Genomic DNA, 18,441 nt, shown 5'->3' on the forward strand with positions numbered 1-18,441 from the left:
CACTCCAGCCTAGGCAATAGAGCAAGACTCGTTTCAAAAAAAAAAAAAAAAAAGATTTGAAATAATACAGAAATTTAGAACATGCTTATGTGTTAATGGAAAGAAGCAAAATTCAAATTTCTGTGTAGAGGATGACCACAGCAATACAAGGAAAAACTGCAAGTAGAAAAAGAGGCTGGAAGGAAATCCCAGAAAAAGTTCAATCTATGGGACTAGGGAAATTTTTTTTTCTACTTGAAAAAAACTTTTTCTGCAAGGTTTTACAGTAGGTGTGTACACATTTAAGCAACCTATCTTTGGTGAAACCATTATAATTTCAAGCAGGGGCAATGTACCTTTGCATGAAAAGGGCTTCTCACAGATAGAGGGGCTTCAGGCCTTCCAGGGGCCCTTCGGGGTCTCTTTGGTGTCTGGCAGGAAAACAGGCCGGAAGGAAGAGAATCATTGCTGTTTTACATGCTACTCAATTCTCAGCACCCAGCACAGGGCTGGCGTATAGTAGATGCTCCATAAAGATTTGAAGAAGAAAGGAAGGTTCTCATTATTTCATTCAAACATCTTAAAATCCTGTGACAGATATATTATCACAGTGCAACTTTGATATCTCTGAACACAGGAAGTGCTCGAAGAACGCTGAATAAATTACAATCCTGATATTATAGATGGGGAAACTGTCCATGTTCATTCAGCTAAATCTTGGCAGATCTGGGATTTAAAGCCTAGTGAGTTGGGTTCAATGAGCTGGGTGCTTTTACCGCAGCGTCAGCTGCATAAGGCAAGTCCCTAGTCTCCAGGCGCGCTGGTATTGCTGGCCTCTGGAGACACTGGCACAGCCCTACAACCTCCCTCTGGCTGAGGGTCAGGTGCTAACTGGGCTGCCAAGGTTCGGGAGCAGGATGGCTCAGCAAGCTCTGCCAGTTCGGGCAGCTTCCCTAATGCTGCCCTTGCAAAAGGGTCCTTGCAAATAAGGATTTAGACAAGCAGAAAAGGCAGCAGAGGACATTCCTGGCAGAGACACTTCTTAATGGCGCCAGGAAGAAACCAAAAGAAGCTGATGCCTAGTACACATGACTATCTCTGTAAGCCTTTGAGTCACTCTCAGAGACCTGGCTCTCTGTCTAGAACTCCTCAGGGTAACTTTCATATTTATCAAGTGAAAAACTGATGGATGGATGAATGGATGGATGGATGGATGGATGGATGGATGGATGTTAATGGCAGGGTAAAAGTCAAAGGACTTTGGAAACAGACAGGTCTTGGCTTGACTCCTGAGGTCTGTCCTTGTTTACCGTGTGAGTTGAGTATTTTGTTTCATCTCTGAGGACTCTGAGAGGTCTCTGGAGATTGCTATGGTGATTAAATGATACATGTAAAGTGCTGAACTCAATATCTGGCACATAGCAAGTGCCCAAAACAATGGAAGTCATTTATTGTCTTTGTTGAACAGAAAGCAAAGGGGAGAGAGATGGAATGGGGGCCCGCACTTGGCTGTCTCACTCTCATTCCCCCTCTTTCCTAGACAGTGAATCCTGAATTTCCTTTGAGAAGTCATGTGGTTTGAGTAGCTTAGGCCAATCAGCATAGTTCATTCTCTCAGGCCTCTGTGACTAGTTCAAAGATGTCTATGAGATTTAAGCAGTCCAACCAGAGTGCACCTCAGAATATTTGCTGAGAATGCTGGATGGAGTCTCTTTTTTTCTCTCATTAGAGTCTGGTACAAGGAAGTCTCTAGCCCAGAAGACGTTGGCCATTCCATTGGGAACACCGGCCTAACTGTAAAGCTGATGTTACAAAAGGCAAAGTACAGACAGAAAGAAACAGTGTTAAGCTGCTGGATTCAGCCTCTCCTGAAGTTGGTGATCCCTAGACTTTTCAGTTATATGAGCCAATTAATTTCCTTTATGTTTAAAGCCTGACCATCAAAAGGCAGCAAAAGCATCCTGATACAGAAAGAAAGCAAGAAAGAGGACATAGGAATGGACCATCTAAAGGCAGACGAGGCAACAAGCATTTGGTAGCAACAAACTTTAAAAAGCTCTGGATGCCAGAAACTGGGGCTAAATTTGAGCTATGATTTCCCATTTGACAGATAAGTAAACTGAGACCAGAGGGTGAAACATCAAGGAACTTGTCTAAGATTACACAAGTTAGCCAGGTAACGGTGGCTCATGCCTGTAATCTCAACACTTTGGGAGGCCGAGGCGGGCAGATCACCTGAGGTCAGGAGTTCGAGACTGGCCTGACCAACATGGTGAAACCCTGTCTCTACTAAAAATACAAAATTAGCTGGGTGTGGTGGCACATGCCTGTAATCCCAGCTACTTGGGAAGCTGAGGTAGGAGAATCACTTGAACCCCGCAGACGGAGGTTGCAGTGAGCTGAGATTACATCATTGCACTTCAGCCTGGGCAACAAGAGCAAAACACCACCTCAAAAAAAGAAAAAAGTTACACAAGTTAGTCAAGTATGGAGCTGGAACTAGAAGCCAAACGCTCCGACTCTCGACTCAGCGCCCCTTCCCACATACCACACAGGGACAGACCCCAGGAGAAACATACCCCATCCGAGCGCCACAAATCCCTGGAGGTACTTTCTTTCTGAGAAGAAGGAGATGACGAGGAGTGTGTGAAGGTAGAGGCCTTCCACCAGCAGCCAGGAGTAGTTGGCCATGATGCAGTACTGGAACAACACCATGACCAGCTTGCAGCCCGCCTGGACAGAGAGAGGCAGCTGAGCCCAGGCCGGGTGGCAGTGGGCTTCCCTCTGGTGACGGGTCCCAAAGGGAACAACGGGGTGTTGTGGGGGCAGGGGCCAGGCGACAAGAGCGGGCCTCTGGGGTCTTCCTCCATCAGGCCTACAGCATTCTCTAGAGAGTGGAAGTCCACAGGCCCGGGGGTTCAGTCAAGGTGGCCAATGAGCCAACACAGGAGCAGGAACTAGGTCCAAATGCTAGCATGGGCTGCCAGGCTAGATGAGGAGACAGTCTTTCAATTACAAAATTGTCAGATACTGCCCAATCGCCTCATTTTTTCAGATGAGGAAACCAAGGCCTAGAAAGGAAAGAGATTTCTGAGCAAAAGGTTAACAAAATCTTTTCTAAGCTCGATTCCCTTGGAAACACATAATGAAGGGATGTGCCAACTATGTTAGGAGGCAACACTGATTATGGTAAAATGGCCCTGACTGGCACATCACACTCTCCACACAGCTGACGGGGATGTCATAGTGTTGGGCTTCCCTGAGGCAGTGACTGACTCTTAACAGGCATGTCTCCTGCAGGGATCCCTGGAAGCTATGCCTATAGAATTGTGGGGCACCAGGCTTCTACACTAGCATGCCTCCTCTACCTCTGCCATGGTAGGGCCTTTGTCTTTTTCTTTACACTGAGCTGTCCCCTGGGGATGGGACAGCTCCTGAGATGGCCCTAGGGCTGCTGCAGAGACAAGCCCAAGAAGAAGGAGCGCCCCCTGCTGCCTGCAGGACAGTGGCGGTTCCTGCCTATGGCCTTTCCAGAGACTCTGATTCTAGGCAAGGCCCATGGTTGACTTGTGAGTCTAATGTTTCATAAAACCTGAGGTTTTACATAAAAGCAGTTTCCCTGCTGGGGTATTGCTGGCCTTGTCCAGCGCTGGTCAGTAATGAGGCGTGGTTAAGATTTAAGCCTCCTGACTCCCAGCAGGTCCTCTTGTTTCATCCTGGAGACCTCCTTGAGAGACATAGATCCTACCTGAAGAATTTCTCGGTCTGAGTCAGAAAATATACACACGCAAACACACACACACACACACACACGCACACACACAAACTATGAACAATACAAACAGGTGAGTGGTAGGAAGAAGTGGCAGGCAGGTTGGCTGAACTAATCTCAAATTCCAATTTCTTTCTCCCTTGCTTGCCTCTACTATGGAGACTGTGACATAAAAAACTCAATCACCCTGTTTCCTTTGCAATAAAGTGTGGTTACATGACTCAGCTCTAGCCAATGAGATGTAGGTACGAGTTTCTAGGGAGGGTACCCTTTGTTGATAAAAAGGCAAAGCTGCCCATAAGAAAAAAAAAATGTTTAACCTTCAACCTTTCTCCTTCTTGGCTGGAACACAGGTGGGAGGCCTGGAGTTGCAGCAGCCATATTGTAGCCATGTGGTATAAGGCATGACATCAAAGGCCTACTCTAAGGACGGCAGTGCAGAAAGAGGGAAAAAGACTGTGTCCCTCATGGTATCGTGCAGCCACTGCACCACCTCATCTGTGGACTGCTTATGTGGGAAACAGCCCCCATTTGTTTAAGACCCCAATATACAGTTTTCCATTATTTGCAGCAAAGGAATTCCCAACTGACACACAGGGTGATTGCAATGAATTGAGTCATCTGGACATTTGGAAAGAGAAAGGGGGTTAGATTTAAGAAAACACCACTGTTTTATTGCAAACACATGTATACAGACATACTGGCCCATGCTCACCCTTTTCTTTTTATGACCAAGCCCCAACCTCCTCAGACCGGGTCATCTTTCTTCAGCCAGGAACTGGCAGAAGTAGGGAAAAGAGGAGTCTCCCTACGTATCTAATTCCTAGAGTGGCTAGTTCACTCCTGGACTCTGAGAGTTTATGGCAATCCCCACGAGCGTCTCTCCTACATGACCCAGATTGTGCACATGTGGCTGTGGAATCTCCCTGAACCTCCTGGCTCGGGGTCAGTACTGACCACTTTATCCTTGGTATGAAGTGCAATCTCAGCAGGAGCTTAGGGGAAGAACAGCTAGGCTACTTCCCTCTCCAAGGTTAGGCGGGGGAAGGCAGGCGGGCCTGGTGACACCCCAGGGCACCCAGGCCTATTACCCTGTGGGCATCGCAGTAGGTGACATCATCCGAGGAGAAAAGCACAGCGTCCTTGATGAAGTTAGACACGGCGCGAAGGATGAAGGACACAAACAGGTGCATGTGGATGTAGTTGCGGGTGCAGTGGAGCCTCCTGGAGGGAGAGAATGTAGGACCATAGAGGCCAGAGCCCAGGGGGCTCAACCAGGTTCACCTGCCCCCAGTGCACTGGGGAAACTGAGGCCCTAGACTTCAGCTCCTTCAGCATATCACACTCTGTAAGCATAACCTGAATGAGGACCTGGGTCCCCAGGTGGCCAGTCTACTTTGCTTCATACTGCAGTTAAAACCAAAAAATAAAAACAAGGACAAGCCACAGTGTGGCTCACACCTATAATCCCAGCACTTAGGGAGGCCAAGGCAGGAAGATCACTTGAGGCCAGGAGTTCAACATAGTGAGACTTCTATGTCTACAAATAATTTTTCTTTAAGTAGCTGGGCATGGTGGTGCCTGCCTGTATTCCTTGCACAAAAGGCTGAGGTGGGAGGATCACTTGAGCCCAGGAGTTCAAGGCTGCAGTGAGCTATCATTGCCACTGCACTCCAGCCCCTGCAACAGAGCAAGACCTAGTCTCTAAATAAATAAATAAAAAGCTGGGGCTGTAGGGGCAACATTGTATTCTGCCCTGACCTACCACCATCTCCAGCTCCCTGAATTGTTTTGCGGGAGGGGTGAGGACGGCCACCAGAATGGCAGAGGGCTGAGGGCACTGAAGGAACACAGGCTGTGGGGAGAAAGCAGACCTCGGCTCTGCCACTTAGCAGCTATATGACCTTGAGCCAGCCTTTTCACTTCCCAGAGCCTCAGTGCTCTCCTCTGCTGCAAGGGGCAGAAGTCAGTTACTTGCTCTGCTGCTCCTGGTACCGGAACAGGCCGTCTTCTGGGAAACCCATTCCAGCTCTGGATTGGGAGGGCTCCGCCCTTCTCACCCTCATGACAGACTCGACCAATCAGAGTGCTCCATCGCTGTCCGTAGTGATTGGTTTGGAGGTGGGCATGTGACCCAAGCTCGGCCTATGAGAACTCTGAGGACTTTGACTAGAACCAGTGGGGAAGAGGCTCTTGTTGGCCCTGGTGTTGCTGAGCTAGCAGGATGAACGCCAGCAACTGAGGATGGTTGTCTCTGCCATCCCAGCATAAGGCGTCCCAGAGGATGAAGCCAACCCAGAGCGGAGGAATGGAGGGAGACGGACCTAGTGCTCTGAGGCCGCTGCACACCTAGATCCAGCCACGCCTATAGCAGATGCCCCTGAGCTTGCCGGGTCAGGTGGCCTTTTTCTTAGGCTGTTTGGAAGTGGATTTCTGTCTCTTGCAACAGAATCTGACTAGTGCACCTGTAAAATGGGGTTCCTGTTACCTATCTCATAGCATTGTGTGAAAAAATTAGAATAATACATGTAAAGCAACCAGCCGCAGGTTCTCAGTAATGCTTAGTAAATGTTGAACCAATAAAAGGATAAATGAGGTCACAAGAACCTCGATGTTTTACCACAGGTAAGCTTTAGATCAAGACGTGACAAGGTGGTTCACCCAGACCTTCCTCTTTCTGTCCTGGATGGTTCAGAAGAGACTCAAAGTCTGTGCCTGGGGAGGGCTGGGGTATGGAGAGCTGGCAGTGTGTTCTCACCGGAAAGCACAGAGGATGCCGAGGGCGACCAGGAGCATGACCAGGGAGGAGCTGTAGCCCACGGTGTACATGACTTTCAGCTTCAGCAGGTAGGAGTGCTGCAGAGAGAGGCACGTGTCAGCCCCGTGGCCCTCCTGGCTAGCTCTGTGCTTCTGTGCCTCAGTGCACCCACTTCAGGCAGCTTGAACCCCACTGACGCAGCTGTTCTGCCCAAACTCCAAGGACGCCAAGTCACAGAGGCATAACGCCATAACATCCTGGCATTGGAAAAGCCCTTAGGGGTCATCTGATGCCAATTCAAACTTCCACCTTATGTATGGGGCCCTTTTGCCAACTCTCTGAATTCAAGCCTTTGCTTTAATACCTCTAGAGACAAGGTGCTCACTGCCCTTTGAGAAAGTTAATTGGTGTACAACACCACAAAAGATTAGATTTTGTTTATGCAAAGCTAAAATCGATTACTTGCACCACATATTGGTCCATTTTCTGGAAAATTTGCAAAGGTCATGCAGAGAGGCCTGCCATTTTTTTAAACAGCTATTCTGCCCATTTGTTTCTCATTCGTTTTCTCTATATTAAATATTCCCTGTGTCAGGTTGGGTGCAGTGGCTTATGCTTGTAATCCCAGAACTTTGGGAGGCTGAGGAGGAAGAATCACTTGAGCTCAGGAGTTCAAGACCAGCCTGGGCAACATGGCAAAACACTGTCTCTCCAAAAAAATTTTAAAATTAGCGAGGCACAGTGGCACACAAATGTGGTCACAGTCACTCAGAGGCTGAGGTAGGAGGATCATTCAAGCCTGGGAAGTCAAGACCACAGCAAGCCATGATCCAGCCACAGCACTCCAGCCTGGGTGATAGAGTAAGACCCTGTCTCAAATAAATAAATGCATAAAGACATAGGGAATATGTCTTTAACCTCTTTCCACTATCCTTCAACCTTTAGTTAAATTAATATATGCCAGTTTGTTAACGTTCTTCTTAAATAAGACCCCAGAACCACATAGCTGAAAAGCTCCAGATGCATGCTCTGACCAGGAAGAGGCAGAATGGGCCCCTCACCTCCCATCTCCCCTGGTCTGTACACTGCACACCTATGCAGTCAAGCAGGCATCCACTTATTCAGCAGCCATTTCACATTATTGGCTTATATTTGAGGCAAAAAGACCTAAATGGAATATGAAAATTAAAAGATTTGGCCAGGTGTGGTGGCTCACACCTGTAATCTCAGAACTTTGGGAGGCCATGGTGGGTGGATCCCTTAAGGTTAGGGTTTTAGACATGCATGGACAATATAGAGAAACCCTGTCCCTACTAAAAATACAAAAATTAGCTGGGGGTGGTGGTGTATGCCCGTAATCCCAGCTACTTGGGAGACTGAGGCAGGAGACTCCCTTGAACCTGGGAGAGGGAGGTTGCAGTGAGCTGAGATTGCCCCACTGTACTCCAGCCTGGGCACCAGAGTGAGACTCTGTATCAAAAAAAAAAAAAAAAAAAAAAAAAATTAAAAGAGCTGCATTTAGGTTCAAAAAATAAAGTGATATTAAAAAGAATCAAGGGAATATAAATTAAAAGAATAATTTTTATAGGGGAGGGACGGTGGGGGGTGGGGAGTTGGGGAGAGATAGCAAGGGGAGAGATGCCAGATGTAGGTGATGGGGAGGAAGGCAGCAAATCACACTGCCACGTGTGTACCTATGTAACAATCTTGCATGTTCTTCACATGTACCCCAAAACCTAAAATGCAATAAAATAAATTTTAAAAAAAATAATGTTTAACAACAAAACTAACAAATATTTAAAAGTAATAATTTTCTATGCAGGTGAGGGTATAATAGGAGTGAAAACTGGTTCAACCTTTCTGGAAAGTAATAAATATGTATCAAGAACCATTGAAATATGCATTCCTTTTGACTTCCCTCTACCTCCAGGAATTGATTCTAAAAAATAATCAGAAATAAAAAAGCATATTTATACATAAAGATGTTTATCACAGACGTATTAGTGAGGAAAAAACCCAAATGTCCAACAACAGAAGAATAGTTAACTAAATTATTTTAAATACAAATGATTTTCATGCTGTACCACTAATAAAATGTTGTTTAGACTGGGCACCGTAGCTCAAGACTGTAATCCCAGCACTTTGGGAGGCCAAGGTGGGCGGATCATGAGGTCAGGAGTTCGAGATCAGCCTGGCCAATATGTGAAACCCCATCTCTACTAAAAATACAAAAAAAATAGCAGAGTGTATTGGCATGCGCCTGTAATCCCAGCTACGTAGGAAGCCAAGGCAGGAGAATCACTTGAACCCAGGAGGCGGAGGTTGCAATGAGCCCATCACACCACTGCACTCCAGCTAGGGCGACAGAGCGAGACACCATCTCGAAAAAATAAAGAAATGTTGTTTGCCAAGAGTTTAAAACAAGTCAGTACATGGTGATACATTATCACATGAAAAGGCAGAATTCAAATTTGACGTGTGCAATGTGATTCCAGCTATACGTAAAAATGTATTAGGTTGAATTATATAAAAATGGATTCTGCTGAGAATTTTTTAAAAAAATTTAATAAATGAATTTTTTAAAAGAATTATATGAAATTGCCCTTTTTTATAGATCAAAAATGATTGAATATCAACACAAAAAATAAAGAAAAATTTTAAAATGATTGAATTATCAGCCATTCCATGTGGTTCAATCTCATACATACAGAGAAACAAGACTGTAAAGAGATACGGTTGATGTTCATAGTGGTTAACTTTGCATTATAGGTTTGCAAATACAGTTGTTATTTTCTTTTGTAATTTTTCTATATTTCTAATTTTTCTACAGTGGATAAGGGCTATTTGTAACCAAAAGAAAAAGGTAGTTAATTTTTTAAGAAGACACAAGAATAAAATAGGGGCTGGCTGATAGCTCTTCATGGAAAGATAACCTTGAGGTTAGAAAGACTGAAGCTCTGCCGGGCGTGGTGACTCACACCTTAATCCCAGCCCTTTGGGAGGCTGAGGTGGGTGGATCACCTGAAATCAGCAGTTCAAGACCAGCCTGGCCAACATAGTGAAACCCCGTCTCCACTAAAAATACAAAAAGTTAGCCGGGCATGGTGGCAGGCACCTATAATCCTAGCTATACTGAGAAGGTTGACGCAGGAGAATTGCTTGAACCTGGGAGGCAGAGGTTGCAGTGAGCCGAGATCTCACCATCGCACTCCAGCCTGGGCAACAAGAATTTGAAACTCTATCTCAAAAAAAAACCAAAAAACAAAAAAGAAAGAAAGAAAGACCCAAGCTCCACAGTGTCACCCAGTGTATGACAGAGAAAGAACAGAGGCTTTAGAGCCGGGAGACAAGGGTTCCAAGCCCAGACTGTGACTCACCAGCTGTGTGACCTTGAGCAAATTATTTAACCTCTTTGAGCCTCAGATTCCTCATCTGCAAAATGGGGATAATAATATCTACCTTGTGGACTTGTTGAAAGAACAAATACGGTGTCAGATAGAGTACCTAGACAATGCTTTGGCACATAGGAAACACTCAGTGTATGGTAACTTTAATTTCTTCCCACCCTACCATCCTCCCTCAAAATGAGTCAGCGGTTGGAGATGATATGAAGTCCGAGGCACAAAAAAGCTCAAAAACTAGCTTCATTCTCTGTTACACTGATGGAGTGCTGTGGGCAGCTGGCCATGTGGGAATGTTCGGAGAGGCTGGGCATGTTATTTTAAGAGTCACATTAATAAACTGAAGCATTTCTGGAGGAGGGTGATTGTGTCATCTGAGAAGTGCATGAAAAAACCGGGTTCATGACACCTAGAGGGGAAAAACACCCACTTAGAGGAGAAAAGTGTTAGACTGAATGACGTGTAGAAGAAGGGCCAGACCTCATGTGTGAGCTCCAGATGGGGGAAGTTTCCAGAAAGGAGACAGATTTTGACTCAAGGTGACTGAAAATTTTCTCACAGCGGGAGATGGCCTTCAATGAGAAGGTTGTCATGTGACATTGAGTTCCCACTAATGTAACTGCTCTCCTGGAAGCCAGGAGTCCCCTCTCAGGGATGAGAGGAACAAGACCCTTGAAGGCAGTGGGTTGCCTTGAATTAATGGTTCCTAGGCTTTGGGACATCAAAGACCTGTGAAATGTCAAAAAATTGAGGCCCATTGTGTGAACCGCTAATCTCGCCATGTATGAATGAGCCGCATTGCGGAGGGTGCCAGCCTCACTCCTGGGTGTGCCTGGGCCAGCCTGTAAGAGCCTGCAGGGGCACAGGGCGACAAGGAGGGGCAGTGGTAGGCAGAAGATGCTGCACTGTCCTGCGGCTATGGCCATTACCCACCAGGTGACCAGCCCACCTCTCATGCAGACCTGTTCCTGCCTTGTAAGGCCTCACGCACCCAGAAAGAGCCTTGCTCCCTGGAGTTTTCATGTGACCTTCAGTCCTTAGCTCTTTTTTTCTTTTTTTTCTTTTTTTTTTTTTTGAGATGGGGTCTCACTCTGTCACCCAGGCTGGAATGCTGTAGCACGATGATGGCTCACTGCATCCTCAACCTCCCAGGCTCCAGCAGTTTTCCTGCCTTAGCTTCCCAAGTAGCTAGGACTACAGGGAAGTGCCATTACAGTCAGCTACTTAAATTTTTTTTTTTTTTTTTTTTTTTTTTTTTTTTTTTTTTTTTTTTGTAGAGATAAGGTCTCCCTGTGTAGCCCAGGGTGGTCTCGAACTCCTGAGCTCAAGTGATTCTCCCAGGCCAGCCTCCCAAAGTGCTGAGATGACAGGCATGAGCCACCACACCCAGCTGGTCCTCAGCTCTTAACATCCATAAGTGTGCACCACTCCCAGAGGACACGGGGCCCAGAAGCCTCACGGCTGTCTTGAATTCAGTTGTCTCTCTCACTGCTGTCTGTCCTAACTGTGCCACCTGCTTTGTGTAGCCTCTAGATCAGCTGTCACAGGCATATTTTGTGAAGGGACAGAGTATTTTAGCCTTTGGGCACCCTGTGGTCTCTTTTGCAGATACTCAGCCCTGCCCTTGCCATGCAGAAGTAGCCTTACTATAGTAGGAATGGGCTTGGCTGTGTTCCAATAAAGCTTTATTTACAAAAGCAGGCGGCGAGGCTGCATTGGGTCCAAGAGCTACAGTTTGCAAATCTCATTTTATTTACCCACGCGGCATCTATGGGTGCTCTTACTGCCAATCTGGGTCCACTATTGGTGTCAGTAATATAGTGCGTCAATAATATAGTGCTGTATGCCAAGTAAGGATGTCACAAAAAGTGAAGAAGAAAAGAAAACCAACTAACACGTACCTTTACCCTCAGTTGATGAAAAGAAAAGACATTTTAACAATAAGAAATAGGATGATTCAGGTGGACTGGCATTCAGGGACCAGAGAATCATGTGGTCAGGACACCCTTCCAAACTTAGAGTTGTCGTTTTGGTTTTTTTTTTAATGCAAGCTGAAGCCAAGCTAGGTCTCCTTTCCACCATTTTTGGACAATTAATTTTCTGAGTTAAGTCCAGAGCTTTCCATTTTCCTTTATAAAATTTCAGCTCCTTGGTTTGGGATTTTACAGTTTTAATCTTGGCATGAACATTGTGTTTAAGGCCCTGTGCTCCATTTTCCCTGATGATTTGTGTAAGTCGACAGTTATTGTGTAGATTTTTTTCTTCTCTTTTTGAGACAGAGTCTCACTCTGTTGCCCAGGCTGGAGTGCAGTGGCAAGATCTCAGCTCACTGCAACCTCCGCCTCCCGAGTTCAAGCAATTCCCCTGCCTCAGCCTCCCACGTAGCTGGGATTACAGGCACATGTCACCATGCCTGACCAATTTGTATTTTTAGTAGAGACAGGGTTTTGCTGTGTGGGCCGGGCTGGTCTCAAACCCCTGGCCTCTAGTGATCCATCCATGTCAGCCTCCCAAAGTGATGGGATTACAGGCTGAGACACTGTGCCTGGCCTGTGCTGTGATTTCTGATGGCAGTCATCTTACAATGCCAGCCTGAGGATGAGGCCGCCAGGACAGCAGGAAGAGAGATACAAATGACACGGTCCCTGGTGATTCTGTGGTGCTGCCTCATCAAAGAATCCCAAAGCCCATTCTCTGCATTTCCAGTTATGTGAGCCACATGTGCTTATTAAACTAGTGAGAAATGGGTGTTATTTGCAGCACAAAGCCTTCTTTTGAACCTTCATCCCACCACCCATCATGATATTCCTTTTTAGTTTTATGGATTTTACAAATTTGATATAAGTCAGCCCCGTGTCTTCATATAAGTTGATGATAAAAGCGTTCCTCTGCAGAGAGAGAGCCCACTCACCACCCCTCCAAGACCATGAGTGCCACTCCGTGCCGAGTCACCTTACTAATCACCCCACTCTGACCAGATCTGAAGATCTCACGTATGCCCCAATGGGATGACACACCCTGAGAAAGAAGGAAACGCATCCTCCCCTTGGAGTTTGCCCTCCACGTAGAGCAAGGCTGATGCACTAGAGAGAGAGGGGTCTTAGAGAAACGCAGAAGAGGCTGTGCTCTGCCACCCAGGCCCCTCCCTTCTCCCTGAACTCTGCCGCTTTCCACTCGTGCTTTCTCCCATGACCTCACCCTACCCTCCAAGGGACAAGCAAGCTTATCCACCCATATTTCCTCTGGAGAGTTTAGCTAATGGGACCTGCTAAAAGTGCACTTCCCGGTGGGCCCCACATCTTATGGGGAGGCATCAGAAGATAGAGGACGGAGCACTGATGCTATTGGAGCTAGATTTGGTTTAAATCCGACCTCCACTGCTTTATAAGCATGTTCCGCAATCCCTGAGCCCCAGTTTCCTCTTCTGCACAGTGAGAAAAACAATGAATGCCCAGGGTTATTTTGAGGGTTGAATACAATTGCAGCTGGCACTCGGTAGACGTTTAAGTGCACAACCAATACTTACTGGGCACCTCATAGGTGCCAAGCATTGTGCTGGGCACTGGGACCTGGAAATGAGCAAGACTCTGATTTGTCACCGTGATTTTGCCCAGACCCAGCCCTGGCCCATAGCAGGTCCTCCTTGAGTGTGGAGTGAACGAATGCCTTTGAGGAGCTTGTATTTTAGTGAGAAAGATGGAGGCACGTAGCATACGCTGATCATTTTAATAGAACACAGTAGGTAATAGCCAACACCGAGCTCTAAGGGACCCACACCTGTGGAGAGAGGAGGAAACGGCTGGCACTGATGGGCCCGAGTGGAGTCTCAAAGGATGTATAAGAATCAGTCTGCCAGGCATGGTGGCTCACACCTGTAATCCCAGCACTTTGAGAGGCCAAGGCAGGCGGATCACCTGAGGTCAGGAGTTCAAGACCAGCCTGACCAACGTGGAGAAACCCTGTCTCTACTAAAAATACAAAAAATTAGCCAGGCATGGTGGCACGTGCCTGTTAATCTCAGCTACTGAGGAGGCTGAGGCAGGAGAATCACTTGAACCCGGGAGGCAAAGGTTGCAGTGAGCCAAGATAGCACCACTGTACTCCAGCCTGGGCAACACGAGTGAAACTCTGTCTCAAAAGAAAAAAAAAAATCAGGAAAAGAAAGGAGGAAAGTATTCTCCAAGGCAAGAAAGGGGCTCTAACAGGAGCAAAGGCCCAGGTGGGAGGCAGGATGGCAGGGTGTGTGTGAGAGTTGAGAGAGAGGGCCATCCTGGGACGTGACAGGGAAGCAGAAGGAGCTGAGCCCAGACAGGGCCCTGATGGCCACCCTCAGAGGATGCCTCTGGAAGTCCCCAGAAAAGGTCAGCCGGTTACTGAAGGGAGCATCCTCTCAGCTAGGGATGCTCTGCGGCCGGGCTCCCTCCTTGCTTATCAGAGCCAGGAGACTCCTTTGAATGCTGTCAACATTTTTTTTTTTTAAGAGACAGTGTCTCACTCTGTCCTCCACTGCCCAGCTTAGAGTACAGCTACACAATCACTGCTCACGCATCCTCAAACTCTCGAGCTCAGGCAATCCCCCTGCCTCAGCTCCCTGAGTAGCTGGGTCTATAGGCACACACCACCGCACTCAGCTAATTTTTAAACATTATTTGTAGACACCGGGTCTCACTATGTTGCCCTCAGGCAATTCTTCCACCTCATCCTCCCAAAGTGCTGGGATTACAGGTGTAAGCCACCACACCTGGCCAAAAGCAAACAACTACTGAGCACTTACTAAGAGCAGGTACCCATCTCAGCATGCACACAAATTAACTCATTTAGTTCTCCTGAAAAGCCTATGTCAGCACTATTAGCCCATTGCACAGATGAAGAAACTGAGGCAGATAGTGATTAAATCTTCCCCAATCCCACTAAGGTCAAGGTCGGTATTCAGACGCACCAGCCTGGCTCTGAGCATTCAGCCACCACGTTAGCTTCTCTTTCAGTTGAATGAATACAGCACCCCCAGTCTCACGGTGGTACAGGACATTTCCTACCTACCTGTGCCTGGGTCCTCCTGACCATCATCTGCGGATCGACAGACCAGGGCAGTGAGGCACACCCACTGACACCTGGGCGAGTAGGAGGCAGGGGGACAGGGCAGTGCTTACGTCCTGACCACTGTCCTAGGCCTGTGCCACCGTCTCCTCTCCCAGGGCCTCCTCACCCCTCAGGTTCCTGTCCCTGGGTCCATTGGGTGGAGGTTAACAGGCTTACCCGCTTCTCGTTGGAAGAATCGTTCACGTTAACGCCACAGGCCAGATCACGCCTGGGGAAGGTTTCTGACCAGCCATCATGTGTGCAGTTTCGGAACAAGGAACCTGTGGGTGCCAAGCATCCTGTAAGTGAGCCGTGGGCCGGGCACTGTGATTTTCATAGTCACATCTATTGTAACAGGTAGCTTTGACAACCACTTTATAGCGTGGAAATGAGGCACACAGCAGTTCCAGAACTTGCCCAAGAGTACACCCTAGCGAATAGGGGAAAGGGATTTGAACCCTGGGACTCGGGCTCCAGAACCCACGCTCTTAAACACACACCAGGTGCCAATCCCCTTTCTCACCCCAGTGGGGTGCTGCTCCTGACCTCAGGTCCTGCCACTGTTTAGCAGGCAGGTCCCCCAGAGAATCTGCGGCGCTTGCCCAGTACATGGCCACTCCCATCGTGATTTTTTCTCAGGCTCCCATTTTTACTCATCCTGCTCCACGGAAGTTCCGTTTTAAATGGAACTTCACACCCTGCTCATGCAGCCATTTGAAAACCACCAGAGTGCCATTGAGATGAACCCCTCCAGGCAGCGCCCCCCATGGAGGGTGGAGTTACTAGACCTTCATCCATGATCTCTAGACCACCCCTCTGCATTTTTCCACATAATAATCGCAAGGCCACCACAGTCCTCCTGCTCAGTTGCTCACCGCCCCCCACCTCTGGCACGAGACTGCATGCTGGGCCCTCTCACCACGTGGGCAGTGGCTTCCCCACCTTCCCAGCGCCTGGCCCAGAGTCTTTGCTTATCAAGCACAGGCTGGCCGGCTGGACAGAAAGGCGCATTGAATGGGGGTAAAGAGCCTGCTCTGAGCTCTTCTCATAGGGAAGAGGAGAGCGCTTCCCCACTGGAGCTTTTACAGCAAGAACTCAGCCTGGAGAGGGAGCCACCAGCCAGGAAAAAAGTCTTGGAAGGCCATGGTGAGGAGCTTCCCTCCTCTGGCTGAATGGCCCTGCTGCATTCTGTTCTCTGAGCTGCTGAGGAGGGCTGGGATCTGACTCCCCAGCTCTGGAGGGTGTAGGTGTTGCAGGGTACAAGTCCTGTGGGTGGGAGCCCTGCCACCCCTTCTCTCTCACTGGAGCACAGCCCAGGGGGGCCTCAAGAGCCCCAGCTGAGCCTGGCATGCTCCTCTACACAGCCCCAGGGGCTGGGCCCCTGCCTCACAGGGTTTAGATCTAATCCTTACAATGCCCCACTGAGGGAGGTGCTGCTGCCCATTTTACAGGCCAGAACATCAAGGCCGAGAGTTGGGCTATGGTGCCCAGCCACAGTGTATGCCATCACTGTTCTGCCCTCCCCCTGAAGTCTCAGGGGCAGCGTCTAGGACCAGGAGACCGAGTTCTCTGGGCTCTGGGCATGCCTGCCCTGTGAAGCCTGAGGAGGCTGGAGCGCAGGTTTAGAAGCAGCCAGATCTGAGTTTGAAACCTAGGGCAGCCTCTTAGTCACTGTGTGACCTTCGGTGTATCATTTTTCTGTGCCACAAAATAATCACCCACACTGCAAGAGTGAGCAGGAAACATAAGAGCACACAGAAAATGCCCATGCTGGTGCCAGGCACAGACTGGGCGCGAGGCATCACTCCCCTCTTTGTGGTCTTTCTAAAATAAGCACGAGTGGGTGGAGCTTGGAATCTTGGAATTTAGGGAGGTGTGGGAGGTTTCTGGAATTAAATCAAGGGAGTTAGGTTGTCAGGTGGGAAACAACGGTGGTCAGATTTAGGCTGGGTGGATGGGAAGGTGAGTTAAGGGAACAGAGACTCCCCCAAGGCCAGAATGGAAGGTTATAAGACAGCGCATGCCTACAGGCGGGGCTCCCTGTGGACGCGGTCGAGGGCAGCAGGCCTGCCTGTTAGGGGCCCTCTCCTCACTGACCCAGCAGGACTCCCAAGACAGATGCTGCATGTGACCCAGGCCAGGTGCCCAGGGCTGCTAACGAGGCGGGGCCTCCTGCCTTCAAACTGCAGAGCTGCAAAGGAGGTGGGCTGGGCTCTCTCTGGAGCCCCTTCAATGCCCCCCTCCCACTTCCCCACGGCTGAATTCCTAATAGGTAAGGGAAACTTAACCAGGCACAAGCCAGTGCGCACCTCAGGGGACCCCCAAACGGGTGTGTGAGTGTGTGTGTGTGTGTGTGTGTGTGTGTGTGTGTGTGTGTGTGTGTGTAGTTTGCAGGAAGTCCAGTACAAAGCATCTGACTTTCAAAAGGCTCCGGGACCCTAATCAGGTAGGAAAGCATGAGCACTTGAAGGCCAGATCCCCACTAAGCAGGAAGAGAAAGAGGACCAAGGGGCCGCCGCCAGGGAAATGTGGCTTTTAAAAGGAACTCTGGAAGACCAGCGTCCTTTCCAGAATCAAAGGAATGCGCCCCACAGGGAGTATTCTAGGCCTGGCATGAACAGAAACATCTGGGGGCAGAATGGGCCTGCGGTCTCTCCAGCCACGTGGACCCCCTCCTGTCAGGACCTGTGTGGTAGGTGCCCTGGAGGAGAATTCATTTATTTTCCAGAGCACCTTGTCCTCACTGGGCACTCCCTCTGGGGTTAGGGATGGGGGGCCTCACCCAGGGGAGCCTGCCTTCCGGCGGGGAGATGAAGGGGCAGGGGTCTAATCAAGACTCAGAGGCAGATCTATGGGGAGGAAGGTGGGTGGGTGGGAGTTCCTGGTGACAAATTGAGGCCAACTGTTGGCCTGTGCTCTGGGGCCAGCCAGTGGGTGCCCCGAGGCTGGGTATGAACAGCGTGGCCCCCAGCGCCCTGGAGAGAGCCCAGAGCCCAGAGGGCAGGGCTTCGGTGTGGACCTGCAGCCCCACAGCGACACCATGTGGCTGTGAGAAGAAACTGCAGCAGAGCAGGAGCAAGACCCCAGCTTCCATCTTCACGTTGTGCGGACACAGCAGGGACCCCCTGAGCTTCCCGCGGTAGGCCATGAGCAATCCAAGGGTGGGCGAGCCTCAAGAGGGAGACACTGAGCCTCCACCTAACGAGGCAGGCAGCGGCTCTAGCAAGTAATTGAGAAAGGATGTGACAGGACTGGCACTTGGTCACTTTGTGGACTGGAGTCAGAAAGGGGAGTCTGGGCGTGAGCTCGCGCCTGACCAACATGCGGCTCCAGGGCCACCGCATGTGGACTAATCTCCTGTGTCTTGAGCTCCCAGGACCCCAGAGACAGGCATGGAGGGGCCGTGCTGGCAGGTAACGTGTTGGTAGGCTTGCAGGCAGGGGTGTGTGTGG

At 48.9% G+C, this 18,441-nt stretch overlaps 1 protein-coding gene across 2 annotated transcripts in view; it reads right to left on the reverse strand.

Moving 5' to 3' along the window:
- SCTR (secretin receptor) overlaps nucleotides 1-18,441 on the reverse strand; it is an 81,213-nt gene that overhangs the window by 20,646 nt on the left and 42,126 nt on the right. For both annotated transcript variants that reach the window (XM_017500252.2, XM_037728400.1), the window contains exons 4-7: nucleotides 15,167-15,270; nucleotides 6,510-6,607; nucleotides 4,843-4,975; nucleotides 2,559-2,712 (exon numbers count right to left, since the gene is read on the reverse strand). In XM_017500252.2, coding sequence (XP_017355741.1) covers nucleotides 2,559-2,712; nucleotides 4,843-4,975; nucleotides 6,510-6,607; nucleotides 15,167-15,270 — 489 coding nt within the window. The remainder of the gene's footprint in view (nucleotides 1-2,558; nucleotides 2,713-4,842; nucleotides 4,976-6,509; nucleotides 6,608-15,166; nucleotides 15,271-18,441) is intronic.

The sequence above is a fragment of the Cebus imitator genome, unplaced genomic scaffold (genome assembly GCF_001604975.1).
Source record: "Cebus imitator isolate Cc_AM_T3 unplaced genomic scaffold, Cebus_imitator-1.0 Scaffold264, whole genome shotgun sequence".
Lineage (NCBI taxonomy): Eukaryota > Metazoa > Chordata > Mammalia > Primates > Cebidae > Cebus > Cebus imitator.